Raw genomic sequence first — 24,090 nt, forward strand, 5'->3', positions numbered from 1 at the left:
AACACGCGCCGATAAGCTCCGCCCTCACCTGCTGAGGTGAGCTGCTGACACCAGTTCACACTAAACAGCTGGGGAACAGATAAGAAGGCGGGTTTTCGGAAAAAAAGGAGAAAGGTAAGATGTGTACTGAACAGTCGACCGAAATAAAGAGGATAATAACAGGACTGTAAAGTGTAAAACGTGGAAGTCCTACATTTCTAAACTTTCTGAACTGAGTTTCCTTTTATCGAGCGAACCACCGGGCGCGTGGCACAAAAGGCTCGTGCTGTGCTGAATAAGCGCCGGCAGAAAGAGAGATAGAGGGGTGTTTTTTCTCTCTGTGGTGTCTGTATTGGGGGTTAAGAAGGGCACATTAGTGTGGAAAGCAAGCTCTGTGGCTCTTCGTCTCTGCCGAGGCGCCGCAGTGTGAGTGTGAGTAGCCCAGTGTTCCTGTGCTGTGCTGGGCTCGGCAGTGTCCGCTCACTGTGCTGCTGTGTCGAGAAACACAAGAGAACAGGAGCCACATTCAGAGAAATCTCACAGGAGAGCCGAAGGTGGGTGTGTTTCGACCCCCATACTTGGAATGGGTGTGTGTCTGATGTGAGCTTTGAATGAAATGTGGTTCCAAACACGACAAACTGAAAAAAGGATCTTGTTTTTGTCTCTAAGAAAAGGGATGTCGAGTGAGGTTGGGCGCGAATGAAGCCATGATTTCAGTCGAGGACTGGAAACCAGACGAGGTTTCTGCGTGGATGAAGAAGATTGGCTTTCCTCATTACGCGCAGAGCTTTTTAGGTAAAGTTTGGTGACTTTAACAGTAACAGTGAATGAACACGCAGAGGTTTCTACTGTTTTACTGACAAAAGTACTTCCAAGTTTTCCACCTTTAAACGCAAGGGGGCTCTCGACCACAGTACATAAGATCAACACTAATGGTGCGTGATCTACAGTGTTCAAGATGACTAAAATCTGTTCTTTTCTTTCTTCACAGAAAATGGAGTTTCTGGACTGGAGCTTTTGGAAATCACTGATTCACTCTTAGGTGATTTTTTTCATTGTACCTTTATAATAATAATTTTATTTGATATGTAGTTTGTACATCTATCCACCAAGGTTTCAATCCAGCCTGAGAAGACTTGTTTTGTGCTTTTAGCTCTTGAGCTTTTTGGTAATTACCCAAAGGCTGTGTATACAGTGGCCTCAAAAAGTATTTGTACATTTTTGCCATATTCAGAAAGCATTAATCTCATTGTGTCAGTAAGCAATATGCCAGACCTGTAATTGAAATGTAATGTAAACCTGTAAAAGCCCCAGACTTTGACATTTTCACCCCAGTGCTTCACAGTACAGTCTGGTTAGAAATCTTCTTCAAGTTTTCTCCACACAAAGAGTCTACCATCGATTTGATGCCGAAAGTGTTTTTCTCTGAAAGTAATATAATTTTGTTGACTTTAATAACTTAAAGTTGACCATTGGACCGAGTGTTATTGTGTGCAAATACTCTTTGGGACAACTGTATGTGTAGTTACATGTTGTATGGTAGTGTTTACAGCTCTAATCCTGGCCATTGTCTTTTCTTTAGGGAATGGTATTTAGGTAGCATAGCTGCCTCTACCTGCATGCATGAGTCCACATAGTGCTTGTCTTTTCTAAAGATACATTTGTGAGGTTGTTACTGCTATGCTTTTTATCCCCTTGTGTGGTTTTGCTTTTATTATACTGCCATTGACGGCCATAACAGTTGTGCCTAAAGCTGTAGCCTGCTTGCCTGGCTTGAAGACTAAACCTTTCATGTTTGTGTCTCAGTAACTTCACACAGAGGGAGGAGGGAAGTCATTTTCTGAGCACACACTATTGATTTAATGCCAGTGTCATATTTTTCAGAAATGCAGTCATGTGCTGTTGTGCTTCAAGACTGTAGACGTCAGCAGGTTAGAGAAAAATGGCCACTAAGCACAGATAATATCATACTTTACTTTCTTGGGCAGGTCATAGGCTTTCAGAGAGTAAAGGCTTGATTCACTCACATCAGGCTGGTTTAACGGGCATAGACGCCTAGCCCAGAACGAAGAAAAGAATTTTCACTGACTCATCACCATTAGCAGTAAAATTCAAACCAGGTTTAGTGTGTGTTTAGGAAACTGGCTCATAAAGTATAATCTCGAGGCACATTAGTTATTGAGCCCCCTGCTGACTCAGCCTATGAATTAACTCTTGTTGTATTGTGTTATTAGCAAAGTCAAAGCATGTTCATATGACTATATGATGCATTGCAATCCTTCCTGCCTTAGTAAAATATAATCTAAGGCAGCAAAGATGATCTGATATTAATACTGTATGTTCAAAATAGCTGGCATTAGAATTCTCCAAGAGAGCAAAGACACCCTAATATTGATATAGTCATATTAACTAGCGTTAATATTATTGAGTGCTGCAAAGACGTCCCAGTGACGACATATTTGTTTAGCAGATCAAGCCTCATTTCCCACTCAAAGTTTAGATTACCAAATTGAAGTTCAAGTGAAGCTCTTGTTTGTACTCATATTTTGAGAAGAACTAAGTGTGGGCGACATGGCAAAAACATATCACAACACTTGAAGACTTTTTCAAGATAAACAGTATGTATCACAGTGTTTAGTTTTTTTGAGGTTTGATAGGTTGGCGGTACGGTGATCTTTGTTCACTGTTAGTTAACCAGTTAAACAGGACTACTTAAGCTCTCTTTTAACTAAAACATGATGTTGGTCAGGTTCTTTAAGTGCTGACGATATCCATGATATGCTCAGAAAAGCGTACTGTAAGGTGATGTATCATGATAATGATAAAATACTGTCATATCGACCACCCATAAGAAGAACTAATTCATTAGAAAAGACTTTGATGCTTGTAACAGTTGAAAGTAAAAAAAGGAAGAGGGTGGGCTGCAGTAAGATGGATGGAGACAATCAGAGGAATCATGAACAAGCCATTAAGAAGCCTAAAGACCCAAATACAAGACAGAACATTCTTGAGAAAGTCTATCCATATGGTCGCCAGCAGGCCGAATAAACTATCACTTGACAGCAATAGGAATATCATTGTCAGTCTGTGAATAAACATGTTTGATAATATTAATGCTTGTTAACATACAGTATATATATACATGTCAGGGCATCTTTCCTGTCTTAGATAATATACTTAGATTATACCTCTATTATCTCAGTATTAGGGAATCTGTGTCTTAGTTAACATCAATATTAGTTAATGTAAAAACTGTTTATACAGTGCTGTGCAAAAGTCAGGGAGCCTTCATTTATTAATTTATAGTCAAAAGGCCTTTAAATACCAGTTATTTCTTCTCCATGAGATATTTCCAAAGAGATTAGATATAGGATAATCCACTTGCATAAGAAATTCAAAGAAAATAAGAGTTTCAACAAATGCTTAAAAGATGAAGAGAAAATGGGACTCCTGACAGCTATGCAAGAATTGGTAGACCACCAAAACTGTCAACATCAGATAAACCGTATTTAAAGCTTTTATCTTTGAGAGAGAGGAGAAGATCAAGCTCCACTCTTGCTTCAGATCTGAACAAATCCACAGTTGTTTCTGTCCATCCGTCCACTGTGAGAAGGCAATGCTGCAGGTCTAAAAGGATGAGTAGCTGTCAAAACTTGAATCGTGAGAAACAGGAAATGCAGCCAACTTCTAAGACTGAACTTTGAAGATGTGGAAAAATATCACTGCAGATTTTTTAGGAAAATGAAAACGGTAATAAAGGCAGAGTGGACACACTAAATACTGAAACCTGATCTTGAGGCTTTGTAATTATCTGTTACATATATGATTTTTGTTTTTTCCTGATGCTAAAAAATGAATAACTTGTACTTAGTGACCGTTTCGACTGGAAATGAAATGACTTGTGCACAGTATATGTAACTTAGGACATCTATTAAAAACAGTGCTATTAACATTAATATGCCAACCTCAATTTAAAGCCTGTCTGATTTTAAATCACACTTTCAGACTGTAGACTGAACTGGTTTTCCAGAACCTCCCTGTCATGTTATTAGTTTGCTTTCTCCATAAGCATTAGTGTCCAGCTCTGTGAGGAATGCTGTGGCTTCGGGGTCGCTCAGTGAGCAGGAGTCATGCCGGTTTAGCTCGGGTGGGAGTGCACACACACACTCAGGGCCCTTTATGCGAGTGTGTGTGGGGAGTAAAGCAGCGCGAGCGCCCTGCTTCAAACACACAAAAGCCTTTTGTCGTTTTTGCTATTTAGCGCTTGAGCGACGTCGCCAGGAGCCAAACGGAGCCGCGGCTCTTTCTTTCTCTCTCTCTCAGGAGGAGGAGAGCAGAGGAAAAGAGAGGAGGGATTTCTCTCCCAGCCCCCTAAACATCCCCGGCTTCTGAGAAAGGGGCTGGGCCTTCTACTAGAACTAGATGCCCGGGCTAATCTCCCATGCACTCCTCTCATGGTGCTTTCTAGAGCGAAAACAAGTCGTTTTTAGACGAGCAGAGCATGAAATGTTGGAAGAAAGAAGACAGAAAAGGTGCCCACGTTACCGGCGAACTCGCTCGCGTCTTTGTCCTAACTTTGCTTCAAAGTTAAGGAATAGGGATCGACACGAATAGACTTTTAATGAAGTCCAAGTCTATGGAAGCCTACAGGAGCCTGCAGAGGAGCTGGACTGTATGAAGAAGGTAAATGGCTGCGATATCGTGTACACGAATCGCCTGAGAGAACTTGTTTAGAAAGATTGAGACTAATGTGGACTTGATGTTTAAGGCTTTCACCAACGAAAACTTGTGATAACAGTGCAGGACTGACTTTGTGCTATTATTGGACCAACTTATCCTCAAGAGTCCACTGTTTGGCCTGAAAGTGGTCCCAGCAAATCCCAGCCTAAATCTTATGAATGAATGTGATACTGGTGTTACTAGGTTGAACATCTTCAGTCGACTGCTTTGCTAGCGTGTTAACTCCTTGTATTCCACTAACAGCATTTCAAGGCTGCTGTGGGCTTCTGTAACCCATTACTAGTGTGACCAGCACCATACAAAAGGTTTGAGTGGATTTGCTGCTTTTCAGTGAACTTGCTATGAATCTGGAAGCCAACTCACTGCACTGCACTAAATGAATTTCTCAGAGGTTCTTCTCTTCTGACAGTGATGCTCAGAACAGTACCTGATAGGAGCAGTGGCTGACCCATGGATTGTTAAGCTTGTATCAGTGTTACTGAGTTAGACTGTATAAGCAGTTTAATGGGCAGGTTGTCAGTGTTCTTTCTCAAATGAAGGGATTACTGTTAAATAATTAACCAGGCTGCAGAGGGAATCAGCGGAGTTACTTCTGACGGATGTCACCATGCTCTCTGAGGAATGCTGTCGGGGTGGGTGGGGGTGTAAGGCAGAGCAGACAGATACGCACCGTTACATAGGGCAGGAATGCAGTCATGTGTTATTGGAAATCAAAGCAAGAGATTAAGTTATGAGGAATGTGCAGCAGGCCTGGGTGCTTCTCTTTATTAGGTGAATGTAATGGGCCCTCTTAACTGCTCCAAGCAGTGAAGCCTTGCTGCTGCTTTTATGATGGGTTTAATGGCTGCATTTCATATCAGTTTAGTTCCTAATCTCAGTGGTGAGTGGGCTTTGTTGACTTGATTTTCTAAAAGGTTTCCATCTAGTCTTAAAAATAGGATTCAGTGCCATGGAGAAAACTCAGTGGATGGTTCTTTAAGTGAGATGTGCAAGTGCGATGATCCTTTTTAAATGTTAAACTACATAATCTAAAGCTGTTACACCAAATAAAGTTTTTTAGAACTCAAGTCCATACATCAAATAATGGGTCAGTTCTTGAGTTCAAAAGAACTGTGAACAGTGTGGTTGCCATGGACATCATTTAAAGTAATGCTCAAAGCACAATGAGAAGTTAACCCACAGCTTTATAATCTGGACACGGTGCAGCCGGACGCTCTTTTCCTTCTTCCTGTCTTCGGAACAGTGCACCAAGTGAGCTAGGGCTTTGTTTAGTTGTAGAGGTAGTGAATGTCCGCCAGAAAAGTGCCTAGCGGCATTGACTCACAGTGCAGGAATGTCAGTGCTCTCTCTCTCTCTCTCTCTCTCTCTCTCTCTCTCTCTCTCTCTCTCTCTCCTCTCTCTCCTCTCCCTCTCCCTCTCCCTCTCTCTCTCTCTCTCTCTCTCTTTTTCTCCCCATCTCTCTTTCCATCTCTCTTCCTTTGCCCCTACCTCCCTCCTCTCTCTCTCTCTTGCGCGAGGCCAAAGTTCTGCCTGCTGACTCAGCCTAGAAATCACCCGAATGCCTTTTTCCACTGAGCTTTTGCAACTCCAAAAAGCCTGTACTCCCGCTATTGAAGTTTTACAATGAGCCTGTGTTCTAGGGGAGAAGAGCTGTAGACCAGAGTCAAGGCCATTTGAAAGTGTTTGAATGACTGAATGAGAATCTTTCTAAGTAGACCTGCATACACATAACGCCACATGCTTCCAAAATATGCATTACTCAGATCTACTTCACTAAGGCCCACAGAATCAGATGATTAGTCTTTCTGATTCTTTCCAGGATGACCGCTTTGACCGTAGCACCTTAGCTGACAGTGTAATCACCCGAAAAAGGTGAAAAAGGTGAAAAGGAAAGGAAGTATATAGAGTGCTCACTACTTGCCCAAGAGCTTGAGTAACCCAATGCCTCCCGAAGAGCCATGTGGCTCAGCACGCACCCGCTCAACCCTGGACAGTGCAGACAGACGCATCTGTGGTGGAATGTGTCACCGTGTTTCAGACACAATCACACGGGCGAGGTTCAGCATCTTTCACGTAGCTCCACTAAAGCATTAATCACGTCTCGGCCGAGATGTGTCACTACGGGGTGGATTCCAAGACACAAACTAAGCCTAACAGTGGATTACATAGCTTTTTTTTTTTAAACTGGAAGTCAGTGTGCTGTGGTCTTGGACTAAGCTTAACTTACCCGGAGTGTATAAGGTAAGCCACATATTCTACATATTGATTTAACTAGAGAGGGGTCAGTTCAGTACACAACAGGACAGCATGCAGGTCATAGTTAAATCACCACTCAGACTATTTTCTTCATAGTCTTACCACTATTGATGGATAACAAAAACTTAACTGCAGTGTATGTTATATGTTGGGCACTTCAGATTGTTGTAAAAGAACAGTTCAAAATACATAAAATCTAAATGAAATGCCAGGTTTCTATTTTCATTTCTTTGTGGTTAACATTTTCAATACTTTAATGTAATTTTGAGAAGCGTGATATATTTGGAAATATCATGGAATTAAATTTATTGATACTTCCAGTTTCTGAGGACGTTTTTTTCTGCTGTTTTTCATAGTTAAGACTGGCTAGATCTTGTCAAACAGCAAACCTTCCCCATTGTCAGAGTGACCCAAAAGCAGTTTCAGTTGCCCTTTTCCTTGTTCGTGGTTTTGAGTAGTTCTTGGAGTGGGGGTGTGCAGGTATGAAGCTGAGATCAACAAGGCCCCACTGTAAACACTTTGGGTTCTGAAGCATTTTTCTCCGTGACTGTATTGCGCATCTGTGTCGTACACAATCATCACTGTGTCAGTTGTCATTTCAGTCATAAATTCTGCTTTCATAGATTTCTTTTTCTGGCAATGCACAAGAGGGAAAAGGGTCTGAACCAAGAGAGAAAGAGAGAGAAATTGGCGCACAGCTTCAGTGACAGAGATGAAGCAGCAATCTCATCTCTCCACCACATGCTTTCCATTAAGGCTTTGGATGGAGGGAGTGGGTGGGAGGAGGGGGAGAGGGGGGCTGAGAGGCAGCAAGGGGGGAAAACGCCGTGTTTCCGAATACTTGGGCCGGTATCAGGGACTTGTGGGGGGAGAAAACCACATTATAGAGAGTTTGTTGGAGTTAGGGAATGAAGGGAGAAGAGAAATAGAGGGAGTTATTTGGTTACTCATGCTGGATTTTTCTCTCCACCATAATCGCGCGCAGGTTTACAAAGTTTATTATTCCAAGATTCTTTTATAGAGCTACATTTCATATAGTTTGACTTTGATTTTTTTCACCATTTCAGAGCTTTAAAGTGACTTGTGTTATTTTACTGAAAAATATTTGCAGATTGGTATGTCTCTCTTGATGTATGTTTGAGATTGACCTCAACCAAAGAATGTGAAGCACATCGTATTATATAAATATGCAGATTCAGCCCCAAAGTAACTGAAGCCACAGTATTAAATCAAGTGCTAGCTGAAGTATTCCTGCCCCAAATGTTGTCCTCTGCTCTTTCTCAGCAAAGACTTTTTCCATCAAGTCCTTTGCATGTTTAATGGAACACAATCCCCTGAAATCAATCACGGCGAATGCTGGAAGGTGGATTATGGTGGAGAAGACATACAGCAATGAACATGGAAATGGAGAGAGAGAGAGAAAGAGAGAAGGAGAGAGAGCAGATGTGTCAAACTTTCTTGGCCTACTTCTTTTCCAGTCTGGCAGTGTGAGAATCTCCCTGAGCTGAGCTGGGCGTAATGGACACCGAGGGATTCTGCGCTTTACACTTTCTCCACGCTCCCAGCGCCAGACCTTTCCAGATCGGAATGCTGCATTTCCTGCTTTGTTCCTGCCATGTGTTTCTCAGTTTCCCCTTCTCTCCTCACTATCTATCCCCATCTCTTTCCTTCTCCAGCTCTCGCACTGTTATTTTAAACTTTGATGAGAGAGATTTTTCTTCCTTTCTCTTTTTCTTCTGCTTTCTCAAGCCATACTTCAGTTTATTATCTTTCCTTCACTCACTTTTGCTTTTTCTATCTTTCAAACTGTACATTCTTAAAATTAAGGGTGGCAGAACAGTTCTTTGGAGCAGTGCCATAAGGAATCTCTCAATTGAGTGTTTTCAAGTGAGTTTTTCAAAACTACCAACATCTGAAAGGTCATTTAAGGACCAAAAAGTGGTTCTTCTTTGTCATGACTAAGTCTAAGTTTCTCTCCGTCCTCTGTAACACATCTGTCATAACTCTCTAGGTCTCCTCCCATAACAACATCGTCAGTGTGATTATACTCTACAAAAATCATAAAAGTATTCTAAATGTGTAAGAGAGCCCTCTGGAGTTCATTAAACCTTTGGAAGGCTCCACTGATGCTCCACTGTTATGTAAACAGTGCCTGTGAAAGGTGGGGGTGGCGTTTCATCTATAAGAAAGTTTCTCTCCGCCTCAGCGGAGGCTCTGTGAGGTCACACTCATCTTCCTGTCGTTTGTCTCGCGTTCCGGTTTCAGAATTATGCTGCTATGTCAGAAGTCAAAGCCTTCTGGAATGCGCCCCTACTGCTGCTTAACATTAGGCATTTTACCGTTGGTGCCCCAGGCAAGATGCGTCGTTACACTTTACAGTTAAGCAAAAGGGGTGAGACAGGACAATGGAGCGGAAAATCCTAGTGAAAAATGAGTTAAATAGAACTAGAGGGATGAGTTCTTGAAACCTCCCTCATTGAGTTACACGTGCAGAATGAGTGGAAAGTTTTTGGGACAATAGACATTGGTTGTTTACTTTAGAAGATGGCAACGCCTCAGTTGGACGTTGACTCTTTCCAAATCCTGGTCTTTTGGCAGGAATACAGCAAATACTTTTAGAGACAGTTAAAGTAAGTATACAAAAGAATGTATATTTAATGTCAACACTAACAGTTGTGATTTAGGTGCAAGTGTGACTTATTTCAGGTTTAAAGACATGTTTACACTCTAGGATCTTTCTCTATAAGTAAATCACAACTCATCACTTTGTTTGTGTCTTAAAACAAAAGGTCTTTGTGACTAAAGACATGAAACACAAAGTTCTGACAGCATCTCGGAGTGTAGCTGCTGCTGTGATGCAAGTCTAAACAGCAACCAGTAGAATTCTGTGTGGATTGGTGCACAGTTCACATGAAAGCTTTAAATAGATGTCATTAGTGATGACATGACCTAAATAAAGCAAACCATGCCCTTTTAGTCGTATATTTTGATTTCCAGTATTATGTTAAGGGTTGATAAGAAAGTGCTGATGAATGACCCAAACAGAATGTTGTCTGTTTCTTGTATCATAGACCTAACGCCAGTAGACTTATAATATAATCTGAATTGCAGCTTTCTTGAACATAACCGCCTGCCGCAGAATTTGGCCTAGATTTTATTTGCACAATCTCTTGCAGTGCGATTTACAGTAAATGTATGAAACCGCTGTTATTGTGCTGTTTACAACAGGCCTTTGAGTTCTTCCTTGTGCACAAAAGCATTGTTTGTATTCAATAAGTTGACTCATACAGCGATCAGCTGCTGAGACATTGCAAAACCACATTAAAGTCAGCGGAATGTAATGTAAGGTTGGATATTTTTGGAAGTGGTTTCAGTGACCAAACAGACATGTGATGTGCTTACAGTCAGCTGCAGTGTCATCATGATAACAGTATCCATGGAATTTGGTAGAGAAGGAGTTGCGCTGCATCACTGCTTTGAAGCCTTAAATTTTATCCAGCCAATGTTAGAGAAAACAACCTTCTGATTGTGGATGAAGAAATGGAGTCGGCATCACAGAAACATGGAGAAGCCAAACTGTTTCCAAGTGATTAGGTCAGGAGGGAACTGTACTGTCAGGTGATGTTACTTAGGGTCCGTTTGACTTAGTGCCAGCTGCAGAACTACGCTCGGCCACATTCCTGCTGTATTACTAGAATAAACACTGTCTGCGTGGGGGTCCTGGGAAACTTGTGCATGGAGGGTAAATATTTACACAACTTCGGGCTCCATTCAGAATGTACCGGACTTCTCTAAATCCAGGTTACAGTCCAGGCAATTAGAGCGTACAGTTGAGGTTGTGCTACTAGAAATTAAAATAGCTGGATTGCTTTATTCATGTCAAGGAAGTAATTGCATACCTGGCCCTGAAGTGGCCATAATACATTAATAGGCCTGTATGAAGTAAAAGTGTCTGATCATTGCTGAGTAATTATCATTACCCTTTATCATAATTCATATCAGACTGTGCTGAAGTGCATGAATAGTCCTTGTTTGTTCTCACTTATCAGTACATTATAGAGCCCACAATCTAACTTAAACAGAAAGATTCTTTCTTTACAGCCTAAAAGTGTTTAAAACTGTTGTCATGGCTGATTTATTGCTTTTAAAGTCATGGGATTTCCAGAGGAAGTAGCTCGGCCTCTGTTCTTTTCGCCTTTTGAACTTGTCTGGCAGAGTGCAGCCTGGGCTTTTTTGGCAACCCTCCGGAGCTGCTGGCTCTGTGTCACTCTCTCGGCCTGTGTGGCCCTTCTTCTTCGTCCTCCCTCTCCCTCTCTCTTTCATTCTTCCTCTTTTTGATAGCTTGAGCAGAGGCCAGCACTGGCCTACACCTGTGCCCAGTGCCCATGTTGTTCTTGGCTCCCCTCAGCGGCTCTTTGATGCAAGAGAGCAGAGGCGGTTAGTGAGAAAACGAAGCTGGAGTGACTACTGGGTGTTTGAAAAGCAGACCAGGTGCTTGGACCCCATATCTGAGAACTATATCTCTGTCACCTGCCGTCAAATTGCTTTACCGTTCAGAGCAGGTGGAAATTCTGTTCAGGGCCATTTGACTTGACCTGGCTTTGTCTGTTTTAAGTCCTGTCCCAGATACACCATTATTACAATAATGGCCTGAAATGGCCTTAGCAATGACCATAACAGTTATCACCAGAAATACCAAAAGTATGTCATTTATATTCATTATTTCTCACTGGTAACTCATTAAAATAAGCAGGGAAATTTAGTCTGAAGTGCAGATTTTATTTATATAGATGTTTTATCATTTGCATTTTGGTTAATAAGTTACTGCTGTGTGTACAGTCTTATTTTGTAGGAAGAAAAACAGTCTTTACATTTTTAAAAAACTATTTAATTAATTACTTGTGATTTATACTATGTATTGTAACTATGTCATTAATTATGCAAGTATGTAGTTACACTTAAACAATAATGTAATGTAAATCACATATCACAAACTGACAGTAAAAATGAGTGGAGTGGGGAAATTAAACCTGATATCACAGAGCTTGTGAACTGACTGTAGATGGATTAGACGAGTCAGAAGCAGTCAAACACCTTTGTGCGCTTTACATGCCAACACAACCATAAATAACTGGCTGTTTGGCACAGTACATATATTGTTCAAGCCTCAAGAAGATATTCAGGCATTCTTGGAAAATATACTTTATTTTATAGGAATTAAGTTAAATTGCAGTCACATTATTGGTCCAAAAACTGCAATTAGATATTTTCCCTTTTTTTTTCTCAGCCCTAAGCCCTTGTTTGTTCATGTTTATCAGTACACTATAGAGTCACAATCGAACCTACACAGGAGGACCATTCTACACCAAAATGATGGTAAAAGCTTTGGTGGGAAAAAGATTTTCTTGTGATCACAAAGAGGGTAACAAAAGTTCTTAAACGTGTTTGGCGTAGATCTGTTTTTTAGCAGTACGTTAATCGGATTGTGTTTGAGCTGCTTTTATCCGTTGTGTGTCAACAAACTAGATTCAAAGACTTTATGTCAACAGACTCCTTGCAGGCGAAAGTTTCTTGCACGTTACAACCTACTTGGCACAGCCCTGCTAATTATTTTAAATACACCTCAGTTGTTCACTTTCTGTATTTCTCCTTTTGTTGATGAAAATCTTAAACCATAAATTGGTCATATCTCAGATATGCACTTCACACCCGATACGTAATGAGGATTGATTAAGGAACTTTTCGGCAGCAACGGTTACAGCAGCAGTTTGGTATGAGGGCGTGGAGAAGCTCTTGGCTCCACTCCAGGCTCACCTGTCCTCACGGCCACACCTGGAGGAATGTGGCAGGTAGCGCAGCAAACGGCATTGCCATCTGTGTGAAAGGAAGAGTGAATTCAGCCAGAGAGAGCACACGCGCTCCTGACCGCTAAGTGGAGTTTTTAAGGATTTAAAGCATCTTTGGCCAGAGGAATATTGAGAGTTTGTGAGTGATATCTCTGTTTGTCTTCTTGCTTTGTGTGTTTTTCCTTTATGATTTGTTTTGTGGTTAAATGATGAAAAGAATGCCACTGAATAACACTTAAGCCAAGTTAATTGACCTGAAATGTGGAAACCAGCTAAATATAGCAAGGATTTGCTTCATAAACATGCCGTAGCCTTGATTTACCAAAGCCTGTGGCGGAAATGTCTTTGGCTAGTGTAAGTGAAGTCCCCCGTTAAGGACGTACTGTAAATTCTCGCATGGCAGTCTTTTGATCCTGTTACCAAAACGGCTTGTGCAAACACGTTTCAGAACTGCGTAAAAACGCTGGAATAAATCTCTCCGTCCGTGGGCAGCGGATTGGTGGGGTTTCTGTCTAAACAGCCAGCAGGCAGAAGGGTAAACATTCTCCCATTTTTGTCATCCTTAGTGCCGGGCCTGACACACTCCATGCCTCGGCCTGTACTTAAACTGTCAGTGCAGTGTGTCACTGACATAACCGCGATGAGGCTGCGGGGTCAGAGGCTTCAGGATTGTGTGTACGGAGACCTATCTGTGGACTCCATGGAATGCCGGATTCCACAAATTCACTCCGGGCTGCTCTGGCTGCGGAATAAACAGTTTATCTGAAACAGTTTATCTGAAACAGTCAAGGAACTTAGAGTTCCAGCGTCAGCCATCGGGGGTGTGGGGAGACGAGCCATCTGGGTGTCATTTTTCATCAGTTTTGGTGGATGACTGGTTGTTGTGACACTGCCTGAATCATTCTTGTGTGTTAACGTCCTCACTTTGTAGGAAAAACAGAGAAAAACAGGGCTTACCTACAATGTCAGGACTAACGAAATGATGCTGACATTGTATAGTGCTGTTCACAAAAACTACATACTTCATTCTTGTAAATCTGAAAGGATTGCTTTTTGGTTAAGCTAAGGGTAGGCATAGAAAATATTTTGAAATTGTGAGCCTATGCCGATATCTGTTAATTTTCATTAACATACATGCCAAAGCCGATACATACACATTTATAAAATGGAGAAATTATGACTAAATCGACTAATATTAGCATTTTAGAGTTTAAAATTGAATAAAATGCAGTCATTTTAGCGCAGTAGTCCACCAACATCGAATATTGGTTTGTAATGTCAGTCACCCTAAACATCTGTCTGATGCCAGTGTTTTTTTAAAGCAAAGATCAGCCGATGCTGATATGATTCCGATGTCATCGCACATCCCTCATAGAAAATTCTTATAACAGATAGGCAGTTATATGTATAAAATATGTGTGCTATATATGTCTGACTCTATGTCCTGTTAAGGTGTAGAAACAAACTTGCGTGTGTATGTGTGTGTGATCAGTTAAACAAGCGGTTGTGGTGCTTGAGTAAGTAAGGGAGGGCTGTCTTGTCCCACTCCAGCTGATTGTGCGGTTAGGCCTCAAAGGCTCAGGGATCTGTTTCTGTTGATGTTGAATGGCGACACAGAGTTGTGTACTTTCACCATGTCATCAGAGATTTACTGTAGGAACTTGTTAATGGTGGAAACAATCAAGACAGCTCGGGTCGTTCTCCACATGTGGTCCTAAGTCTCTAAGAGAAAATGAGTTTATTTGTTTAGAGGCAGGCGCTGAGTTGGCTCGTCCTCGGAATGTAAATGTTTCTGCTGGAATAATTCTGTTTTATGGAGAGAAGCACATTTTCCCTAATGTGTGAGATATCAGTGGCCCAAATCCTTTCAAAAAGACTTTTGTTCCACTGATTCCTGCTAAAACGTCTGTACAATTTTACACGCCAGCTTGAGTAGAACACTGTTCCCATAGTGATTGTATTATTTTGCTTAGAGCAGTTTGAATCCCCTTGAGTAATCCCCCTTTAAAACTATGCACATCCTCACATCCTGTGTTTGAATTTAGCCCTTTCTCCCACTGGCTTGCTTTCTCTCTCTACATACCAACTGATCTGGAACCAGTCTTTCTAAGTCACGCTTTATTCTTAACTCACAATAACTCTTAACTCCTCTGACTGACTTCAGTTCAGAAGTTGAGGGTGCTGTCCCGCCATGGCCCGACCACACAGCTGCAGGGGTCTCTCATGACCGTGAAGGGGGGAAAAAACAAGGGCATTTTCTTTTTCAGTTCTGTCACGGCCAGGAAACATACGTAACCCCCTTGTATTTCACATTCCTGACCCCCCACCCGCTTTAATATTCTCGAAAAAAGCCCCTCTGGTTGTCTGTGGTCCCCACCCCCATTGTTCTAGCTGGTGAGAGTGCCTTCCTGTTGTAGAGTGGCTGGGCGTTCGGGAGCTCGCGGACCGCCTGTGCATTTTGGAGCGCCTCGAAGAGCTTCTGGAGAGTGAGCCAGGCCAGTGCCAGCACCATGAGCAGCCAACAGTGAGCCGAGACACCAACTACAGCAGCTACACAGGTAGGTAACTTGGTTAGGGACGCTAGATTGGAGCACTTTGGGCTAGGCGAACTAGGCGGTGAAGTAGAAAAGCTGTTAGATTGGCTAATGGTAAACAATACAACATGCCTAAGTGTATTTGTCAGAGCATCTGACTGATTCAGAAATCCAACATCAATTGTAAATCATAGTCTTGTTCACAAACTACGTATAACGAGCATACAAAAAGTCAGTGTCCAAAGTGTCAGTGTAGTATGCCACGTTTTCACATTAGTCTTTGCCTGAGTTGAAAAGCTGCTCCTTTTAGATGCAGCAACAATTCAACACTTATAACTAGAGATGACACGATTCTCCTTGTTCTTTTCTTATACTAATATCAATACTGAGAAAAAGGTAATGCGAATAGCAAACGGATATTTTTTTCTTTAAAAAATCTAAAAAATATCACAGTGCAAATGTGTGAAAACTGGGCTATTTAACAGGAAGGGACTGTAATTCTATCATAAGGCAATTTTGATATTAAAAATCCCCATTGCTGTTTTGTTGTGGGTGTGTTTGTGGGCGGAGATCAATGCAAGCGGGAAACTTATTCAAACGTGAAAGCTCGTAAGCAAAAACCATTGCACTTTTTCATAAAAGGAAGCAAACAAGACCTATGAATTTGAATCACACCAGTCGCTAGCCTACTGTGTCTTCATAGCTGGATTTTACAGCTCTGAATGTGAATTGACAACAGCGATATGCTTCTGCTGTTTTAACATCAGTGTGATACTGAATATTAAATTGGTGCCATCTCTATTTATAACATTATGTTCTAGCTAGGTGTAGATTGCAGTAAATAATTAAATTATGAAGAGATTATAAACAGACAGCAGTGCTATAAATATACAGTAAGCCAATCAGATGTTTTTCAGCCAGTAACCTCATTGTAATGCATGTAACAAAGCAAACACTGTTATGTTTTTGTTACGCAAATGTAACTAACAAATCTGCTAACCATTGTTTTGTATTACAGTGCAGTTACTGTGGTATTGCTGCTTTACGAGGCAGTCGGACAGCTGTTTCAGACAGTCATTAGTCTTCATATTCAGCTTATCTTCATATTCATGCTCTTTAATAATACCAGATATCCATCACAGATTGTCATCAATGTCTCTGTCTGTTTTAACCATGAGTTCTTTTAACCTTTTTCATTGTCATCATCTTTTGTCTGTTGCCATCTCTGTAGTTGGTTCTGTGGAGGGGGAGGCAGTGAGGGAGAGTGAAGAGTTGTGGGAAGAGCAACAGGAAGTGGAAGTTACAGTATGTGGTTTTGGAGGGTTGGTGGGGCAGAGGCAGAGTATTCCATTGTGAATTGCATTTTGTTCTTCTCTTTCTGTCACTCTCTCCCTCCCTTCCTCTCTCTCCCTGTCTTGTTGGAAAACAGCAGTACACTGTTGGCCCCCATTCCTGACTTTCTGTACATTTATTTATTTATTTACCACAGATGTTTCGGAAAAAAGCCTCATCCTCCTTGAGAATGCGGAGAATTTCAGAAAGCAATAGATGTAATAAGTTCCCTTTCACTACTTTATAGATGGCTCATTAACCGCTAGACTGCAAACTGTATGCAAGGCCAGTAGATGAAACCATTCTGTCCTAACCAACAACATAAAAAGATACAGAAATGCACTATTTGTAGTCTAATATTTAACTTCGTTTTCACTTAGCTGTGGTATAGTCTGTGTTAATTTAGTAGTAGTTTTAAATAGTGAGTTGCTATGGCACTATGTAGTCTGACAGAAGGGTTTCCTCCTAATGGCTTTGTATGCTTTAACACTTCACCACAATTTTAAATCGCAAAATGCAACATGGAATTATGTGTTTGTTGTCCTGAGCTCACTAATTAAAGGTCAGGCCAGTTTAGAGCTTTGAATTTGGAGGTAATGTTGATGATCAACTATCTGCACTGCATGTTTAAAGAATAAAAACAGTTGCTTTGTTGTTTTGGTGGTTAAAGGTCCTGCTGGGTGGACATGCCTTGGCTCTGGGTATAATCACATCCAATCAGGAACAATGAAATCTGATTACACAATGACTAAGGTCATTTACAAAAGAGAAACTGCATGAACTGATTTCAGCCATGAGGAATAGAGTCTTCTTTCGGCTTCTGGATTCATATTAATTAAAACTGTGGTATCACCCAGCTGGTCAATGCATTAGGAGTTTGGGGCAGTGGGGTTTTGAATTTATTGGTGGGGCATTCGACTCCTCAAGGCGCAGGATTAATGCAAACCCTCTGATTCTATTTATTACATTTTCATTTCCAATCATTGTTGGCTAGATGTAACATGAACTGTCGTCATGCTGCCGTCTTGCTGTTGTACCTTTACTTTTGACTTGGTCTGCACCAACTCAATATTTTTGCTTTTGGCGCCATTAGGGAGCGTGGACCGGGGGCGAAGCTCCTCCTTCCATGAGGTGGGTGGCACGCGAGAGCCGGAGATGAGGGCGGCAGCCTCCGTTTCCGAAGAAACCTCGGCCAGTGGCGGCAGTGGTGGAGGCCACACCGTCCTGCAGCGTCTCCTGCAGGAGCAGATGCGCTATGGCGAAAGCCGGAACTACCTCGCCTTGCAACAGCAGCAGCAGCAACAACAGCAGCAACAACAGCAGCAGCAAGGTCCTTTGAGCGGATACCCGGGTCCTGGAGGCCCGGGGGACGAGCACTCCATGGTCCCCCACATTGCACGGCAGGAGCCGCAGGGCCAGGAGCTGCAGGCGGACAGTGGCATGGAGAAGCAGCTCAACTCACGTGCTGGAGGAGGCAGTGGTGGGACATCCGTTGGCGGCTGCATCCCCGGCCAAGGGCTAAACCCTGAGGATCTGCCATCCTATGAGGAGGCCAAAGTGCAATCGCAGTATTTCCGTGGCCACCAGCCACCACAGCCACAGCAGCCACAGCTTGGTGCTGCCTTCTACGTGACCGGTGTCTCCAACCCAAAGGTGCGGCCTCCGGAGGGCCGGCCCGCAGTGCAGCGGGTTAGCGCAGGCAAGGTGCATCAGGATGATGGGCTTAAAGACCTGAAGCAGGGCCACGTGCGCTCGCTAAGCGAGAGGCTCATGCAGCTCTCATTGGCCACAAGTGGTGTCAAAGCCCATGCACCTGTCACCAGTGCCCCGCTTTCACCTCAGCTGCCCCCGCCCGGCCCCCCGGGAGACTACTACAAACCTGCAGGTCCACAGCACAGGGGCCCGCCACCGGACTACCCTTTTAAGGGCATTCCTTCACCACCCAAACAACAGCAGCAGCACCACCACCAACCACAGCACCAGGAGCTGGGACACTACTTCACGGAGCATCGGGCTGCAGGCCAGCAGGGAAGAGCAGAGGTGCCCCACGTTCGATATCAGCCACCACCGGAGTATGGCTCCTTCCGGTGAGTATCTTATAGTGGAGTGAGGAGTATCTGATGCAAAACTTTTTTCTTTATGATGTCGGTGCATTTATTTGGTATGTAGAATCCGATCTAACAAAGTAGAAATACAGATTTTTATGTTGTTTTTTCACAAATGATCTTTTTGAACAAGAAGACACATGAATATGTCGCACGCCAGTTGCATTTTTATGTGACTTTTAAACAAAACAATAATACGCGCTTACCAATCTAAACTGTGCTCTGAATGAGCTTGTGGACTTTCTTGGAAAAAAAATCACAGTGCACCCAACAATAAAGGAAGTCTTGTACATCTTTTACACAGTGACAGAAAACACAATACCACATAGAAACTGCTAAAACTACACACTGACAGGTTTCACTGTAGCCACGTTGGATATGCACACACAGTAACTCCTCTGGTGGCAGAGTAAGACGAGTTAAAGGGCCGATGCCAAATTCTCAGAATGGATTTCCAGTGAGATTCTCAATTCAATAGGGTTAACCAGTTGGCTTGTCCGTTCTCCATCTACAAATCAGTTTTGTAGTTACTGTTGAGAAGTTGGACAACCTTCTTAATCAACCTAATGAGAGTCTGTAGCGTACATAAATATGTGTGGTGTATGTATATGTAGAGTGTGTCATTCATTTCAGATTATATTTATTGTGCTTTAGGAGAAAACTTGGCTGATTTACTAAGCTCAAAGTTTACGGCAAGGATGTATTTGTAAGTGGAGTATGGATAGGTTGAGTCCTGCTGAGTATTTGTATGGGATAGATGAGCGAGATATGAGAGAGAAAATCAGACTGATGTAAAGCTCTCCAAAAGAAAAAAATAATGATATGAAAGTGCATTTTCATATTGTTAGTGGGGTCTATAGTCATTGAAAACCTTGGCTGAGGAAGGGGATTTAAAGGGAAATTCCTTTTAAAATGCATTTCTGTTTCCTGGTTACGTTTTAGGCAGGTGGTTAAGTGGTTTTTAACTCCAGTCCTTGGGATGTACTGCCTTGCATAGTTTCAGCCATTCTCTTCCTCCAACACACCTGATCCAGATTATTATGGACTTGAGAACTACGTGATGAGCTGGAACAGGTGTGTTGGGGTTGGGAATTGTTGAAACTACACAGTTCAATGGTTCCCCAGGACTGGAACTGAAAACACTGTTTTCAGCCACTGTTTTACTGTCCCTTTCTTGTACTCCACATCTTACAAACCCATTTCACTTATGAAGGGCTTATTGTTTTGAGTAATCAGAAACAAAAAAACAGTCAGAAACAATAAAATATGTACTGCTGGAGACTTCAGGAACCAGGATAAAGCCTAATTACCATCTGAGTTACCTACAAATCACCAGGTAAGTGCTACCTACGGTCGATAGATGGGAAAAGATTAAATTCCCCTTTGAGTGGCCTTTCCCTGAAATGCTGGAACATGTTGTCAGGCGTTGTAGGAAGAGCCAGTTTTGCCTGTTTTCCTTTAATTCATTAACCTCAGAACCAGTGTGGCACACTGCAGAAGAATGCAGTCCGAATTTTAGTAATCAACCACTACAAGTTACGGCATGACTATTTCCCTATTGTGTTCCATAGAAACAGGAATGTTGACGTGAAAAATAGTTTTTTTGCAGAACACCTACGATGTCATATATGTGGTATAGGTCACACAGTTTTCAGCCAGTTATTTATCCTGCACTTGCCTCAGCCTGTAAATCATGTCGTACGTATATGTCAGCTAAAACTTGATGTGCTGTTCAGTATTGTGTCAGTCACAGAATGCTGTGGTACTCTTTTATTATTGTGGCAAGTGGATCGTGACTTTTAGTAAGCATGCGTTAATCAAACCTGTTTCCAATTGGCTGCTCTGTTCTCCTCAGCTCCAGTAAGGAAAGCTCAGGCCACTCTCAGAGGCCCATCCATCACCACAGCCCCACCTCCTCTGTCACCTCAGTGGGCTCGCTGTCCCGTGCCCAGTCCTCCACCCTCAGCAGTATCATGGCCTCCTCCCATCCTCCGCTGCCCATGACCCACCAAGGGGAGCCTCCCTTCCCTATGGGGCCACGGAGCCCACAAGGACCGGGCTCACACCAGGGAGATCCTTACGGCCCGGGACACCCCCCACCACACCAGCGTGGTCACGGCTTCCCGCATGATCCCTATGGCTCAGCCCCCCGGGGCCTCCACATGCACCAGCACCAGTTTCACCCACAAGGGCCCCAGCAGCAGCAGCAACAGCAGCAGCAGCAGGGACCTGGGCAGCACTACCCTCACCCTCATTCCATCCAGGGTGACCCCTATGCCATGCTGGCCCGCGCCCAACAGATGGTAGACATGCTTACAGAGGAGAACCGACACCTCAAGCAGGAGATGGAGGTGTTTGGGGAGAAGGTGTCCAAGCTGCAGAAGGTAAGAAAACTTAATAACCTTTAATAACCGTCGATTCTACCCAATTTACATCAGCTTTAATCCTTAGAAGACTAGCGTTATTGTAGTCTTAGTAACAAGAGAGGGAGGTTGTTATCATGGTTAACATCACGGCTTCACCAGCTCATGCCACAGATCATCACAGCCATGTTGTTACTCAGGAGAATACAATCTGAAGTGTTCTATTGCTTGCATAAAACAGTTTTGTGTAGTAAAGAAAATAAGCAAAGAATACTGTGGCTGAAACGACCATATACACAGTACAGTTAAAAATGCACTGCAGACTCCTAAACACGATGCAAACATAGAAAACGCTTTAATCAGCATGACTACCCTTGAAGTACATTTCACAGACGTTGTAATGTTGTATATACAGAACACACAGAAGTGAGCCATAACACAACAGCAATGTTTCTGGAAGACTATCAGAGGGGATGGAATATCTGTGAAGGATAATCACTGATCAGAGGTTGATAAGACCACAGAGACTTACATTCCAGTAAGTTTATGGATAACTTTGGCTGGCTAGTTAGCTATCTGACATGTTATAGCTGTACTACAGTAGTTATCAGTTACATCTGGTATTATTATTTTAACTTTTATATTTACACTCTAAAGCTCCAAATTCCCATTGTGATACAGTGATATTAGTAATCTTTTCAATTAAAGTTAACTTATATTTACTGGTAAATGTTTAGACTGTTTAAGTCTGAATGGCTCCATCACCTCTGGAAACATTTCTGTTGTGTTATTACTGATGATGGATTTGCCGCACGCTTTGTTATTTTGCAGCATGTTTTCAAAATGCAGCGCACATGTTGTTATTTTGATGAAAGTGTTTTCTGTGTTTGCAGCTTGTTTTTTATTTGCAGTTTGCTATTCCATATGCTGAAAGAATAATTCCTCCACACTTATGCTCTGCTCCTATTGCTTGTTCTTTAGCAACTGTTGACCATGGTTGCTAGATTGCTGTGATGGTTTCCAGCCAAAAAAACCCACATAAATATGTGAAAAATCACACAAAGTATACTTCAAAAACAGGAACTTAAATAATTTTCTATACTATTTCAATGTAGTTGCATAATCATATAATTAATTACATAGTTGTATAATTAATTCAGTGTATTACATGTGATTTACATTCTGTCTGTACTTCTGTTTTTTTCCAAATGTTTAGAAAATAATGGCAAAAAATGTAAAGTATGGTATTTTTTTCCTTTTTGAGCTTAAAGATTGTAGGATGGCTTTTCATCAAATTCAAAACAAAATGAAATATCTCCTCTTCTACTCAAACACTTTTTAGAGAATTTTTCTGCTTGTTTCAACAAGTTACTAATGATAATTCATATAACAACATGCTTTGTTATTGCAGGCTATGAGTTATAAAGGTAAAATGAACAAGCGAGAAAGGCATATTGGCAGTGACTTCTAACATCCTTTCCTCTGTAGATGGAGTCTGAGATCCAGCGGGTGTCGGAGGCGTATGAGAACCTGGCTAAGTCATCGTCTAAGAGGGAGGCCCTGGAAAAAACCATGAGGGACAAGCTGGAGCTGGAGGTGCGCAGGCTGCACGACTTCAACAGGGATCTGAGAGGTGAGCTGAGTTTGAGTCTGGGTTTGAGAGGGCACTGCGGGGTCTTGATCTCACAGGGCAGCTTGGATAATTGCACTACGCCACTAGCTGAAATTTCAAAGTCTGATAAGAAAGCACAGAGTGGCTGCACTGTTACCTTCTCCCAAAATATGTTCCCTTGTGGTGCTTCATCCTTTTCATCACATCTTGTGATAAACAAGTTTTTTTATTTTTTTTTTATTTATTTTTTTTATAAACATTGTGGTCTCTCTGGCTCTAGAGAGATACCCCCTAAGAAATATTACAGATATGTTTTAACCCCTGGAACCCTGAGTGACTATTTGGGTCCATACTTCAGTTCTCAGTGTCATAACATACATAGCTTACTAGTTTCAGAGTAGTTACCAAATAATAAGTAACTCATTATAATAACTCTTAAGATGAATAACTGAAGAATAGTCTTATGTTGAATGGCGTTAGTGTCTGTTTTTGCATGAAGTGCAGTAGGAGGCTTCATGGATCTTTGCCATCATTGGTGATGGTATAGCACAATAGAGGAAGAGCCTAGAATAATGAGATCTGGTCTTGACTAAGCTGTGTGAACATTTATTTTTGTCAAAAGCAAATTTGGAGCCCAGCTGAATATTTCTCTTCAACTCAGTTCCTCTAGTTTTTTTTCCTCTTGAAGTTTTTTGTTCACTTAACCCAAAGCAAATGCTCCACTGTTTGCTAGCTCAGTGCCTGTGAACAGGCTGAGTGTATCCACCTCTACCATTCTGCCTCATGGTTGTTCTTTGGAGCAGCAGAGAACAGAGAAATCCTTGATTTATGGCAATGAGCCCAGACTCCAAATCCACAGGGAGCCCCGAGAGTTTTACAGCAAAATCGCAGAGGCTTTCCCCCTCCTTTCCTTCTCCCTCTCTCTTGCCCTCCCTTCTTACTCCCCATGTTTCTCATTCTTTCTGCTCTGCAGCCCAACACACTAGGAAAAAAAACCCTTATTTTCAGAACCCCAAAACTAAATTTCCATTGCATGTTATGGAACTGGGATGTTAAGAAGTGAGGCATTTGGTTCTGGAATACTCGTCACAGAACCTAGTTGACTTAACATGGGGAAATATTGTTTTAACGTTTGGCCTGCTTTCTTGATGAACGCTTTGCTATTGCGAAAAAAAAAACATCAACCCCCGCGGTATAATAGCTCTTTTGTTAAGGCAGTCGTTTTTTTTAAACTTAACAGCATTTGGAGAATTATGACTTGGTCTGCTTTGTGGGAATCAGACTCGTGTAAAGTTTTGTTTTATTTTTGTTTTCCATTTTGCT

The 24,090-nt window shown here is 42.1% G+C and overlaps 1 protein-coding gene across 7 annotated transcripts in view; it reads left to right on the forward strand.

Moving 5' to 3' along the window:
• The first annotated feature begins 9 nt into the window (after positions 1 to 9).
• amot (angiomotin) overlaps positions 10 to 24,090 on the forward strand; it is a 33,956-nt gene continuing 9,875 nt past the window's right edge. Inside the window, exons 1-10 of one of the 7 annotated variants that reach the window (XM_036587876.1) lie at positions 17 to 114; positions 411 to 533; positions 649 to 774; positions 971 to 1,021; positions 15,239 to 15,379; positions 16,587 to 16,660; positions 16,845 to 16,905; positions 17,781 to 18,774; positions 20,648 to 21,176; positions 22,644 to 22,788. In XM_036587876.1, the coding sequence (XP_036443769.1) occupies positions 687 to 774; positions 971 to 1,021; positions 15,239 to 15,379; positions 16,587 to 16,660; positions 16,845 to 16,905; positions 17,781 to 18,774; positions 20,648 to 21,176; positions 22,644 to 22,788 (2,083 nt within the window). In that variant the 5' untranslated portion in view covers positions 17 to 114; positions 411 to 533; positions 649 to 686. Of the gene's footprint in view, positions 534 to 648; positions 775 to 970; positions 1,022 to 3,526; positions 4,663 to 9,843; positions 12,961 to 15,238; positions 15,380 to 16,586; positions 16,661 to 16,844; positions 16,906 to 17,780; positions 18,775 to 20,647; positions 21,177 to 22,643; positions 22,789 to 24,090 lie in introns of those variants that run through there. The other 6 variants (XM_036587877.1, XM_036587878.1, XM_036587879.1 and 3 more) reach the window with 6 other exon arrangements.

The sequence above is a fragment of the Colossoma macropomum genome, unplaced genomic scaffold (assembly GCF_904425465.1).
Source record: "Colossoma macropomum unplaced genomic scaffold, Colossoma_macropomum, whole genome shotgun sequence".
Taxonomy (NCBI): Eukaryota; Metazoa; Chordata; class Actinopteri; order Characiformes; family Serrasalmidae; genus Colossoma; species Colossoma macropomum.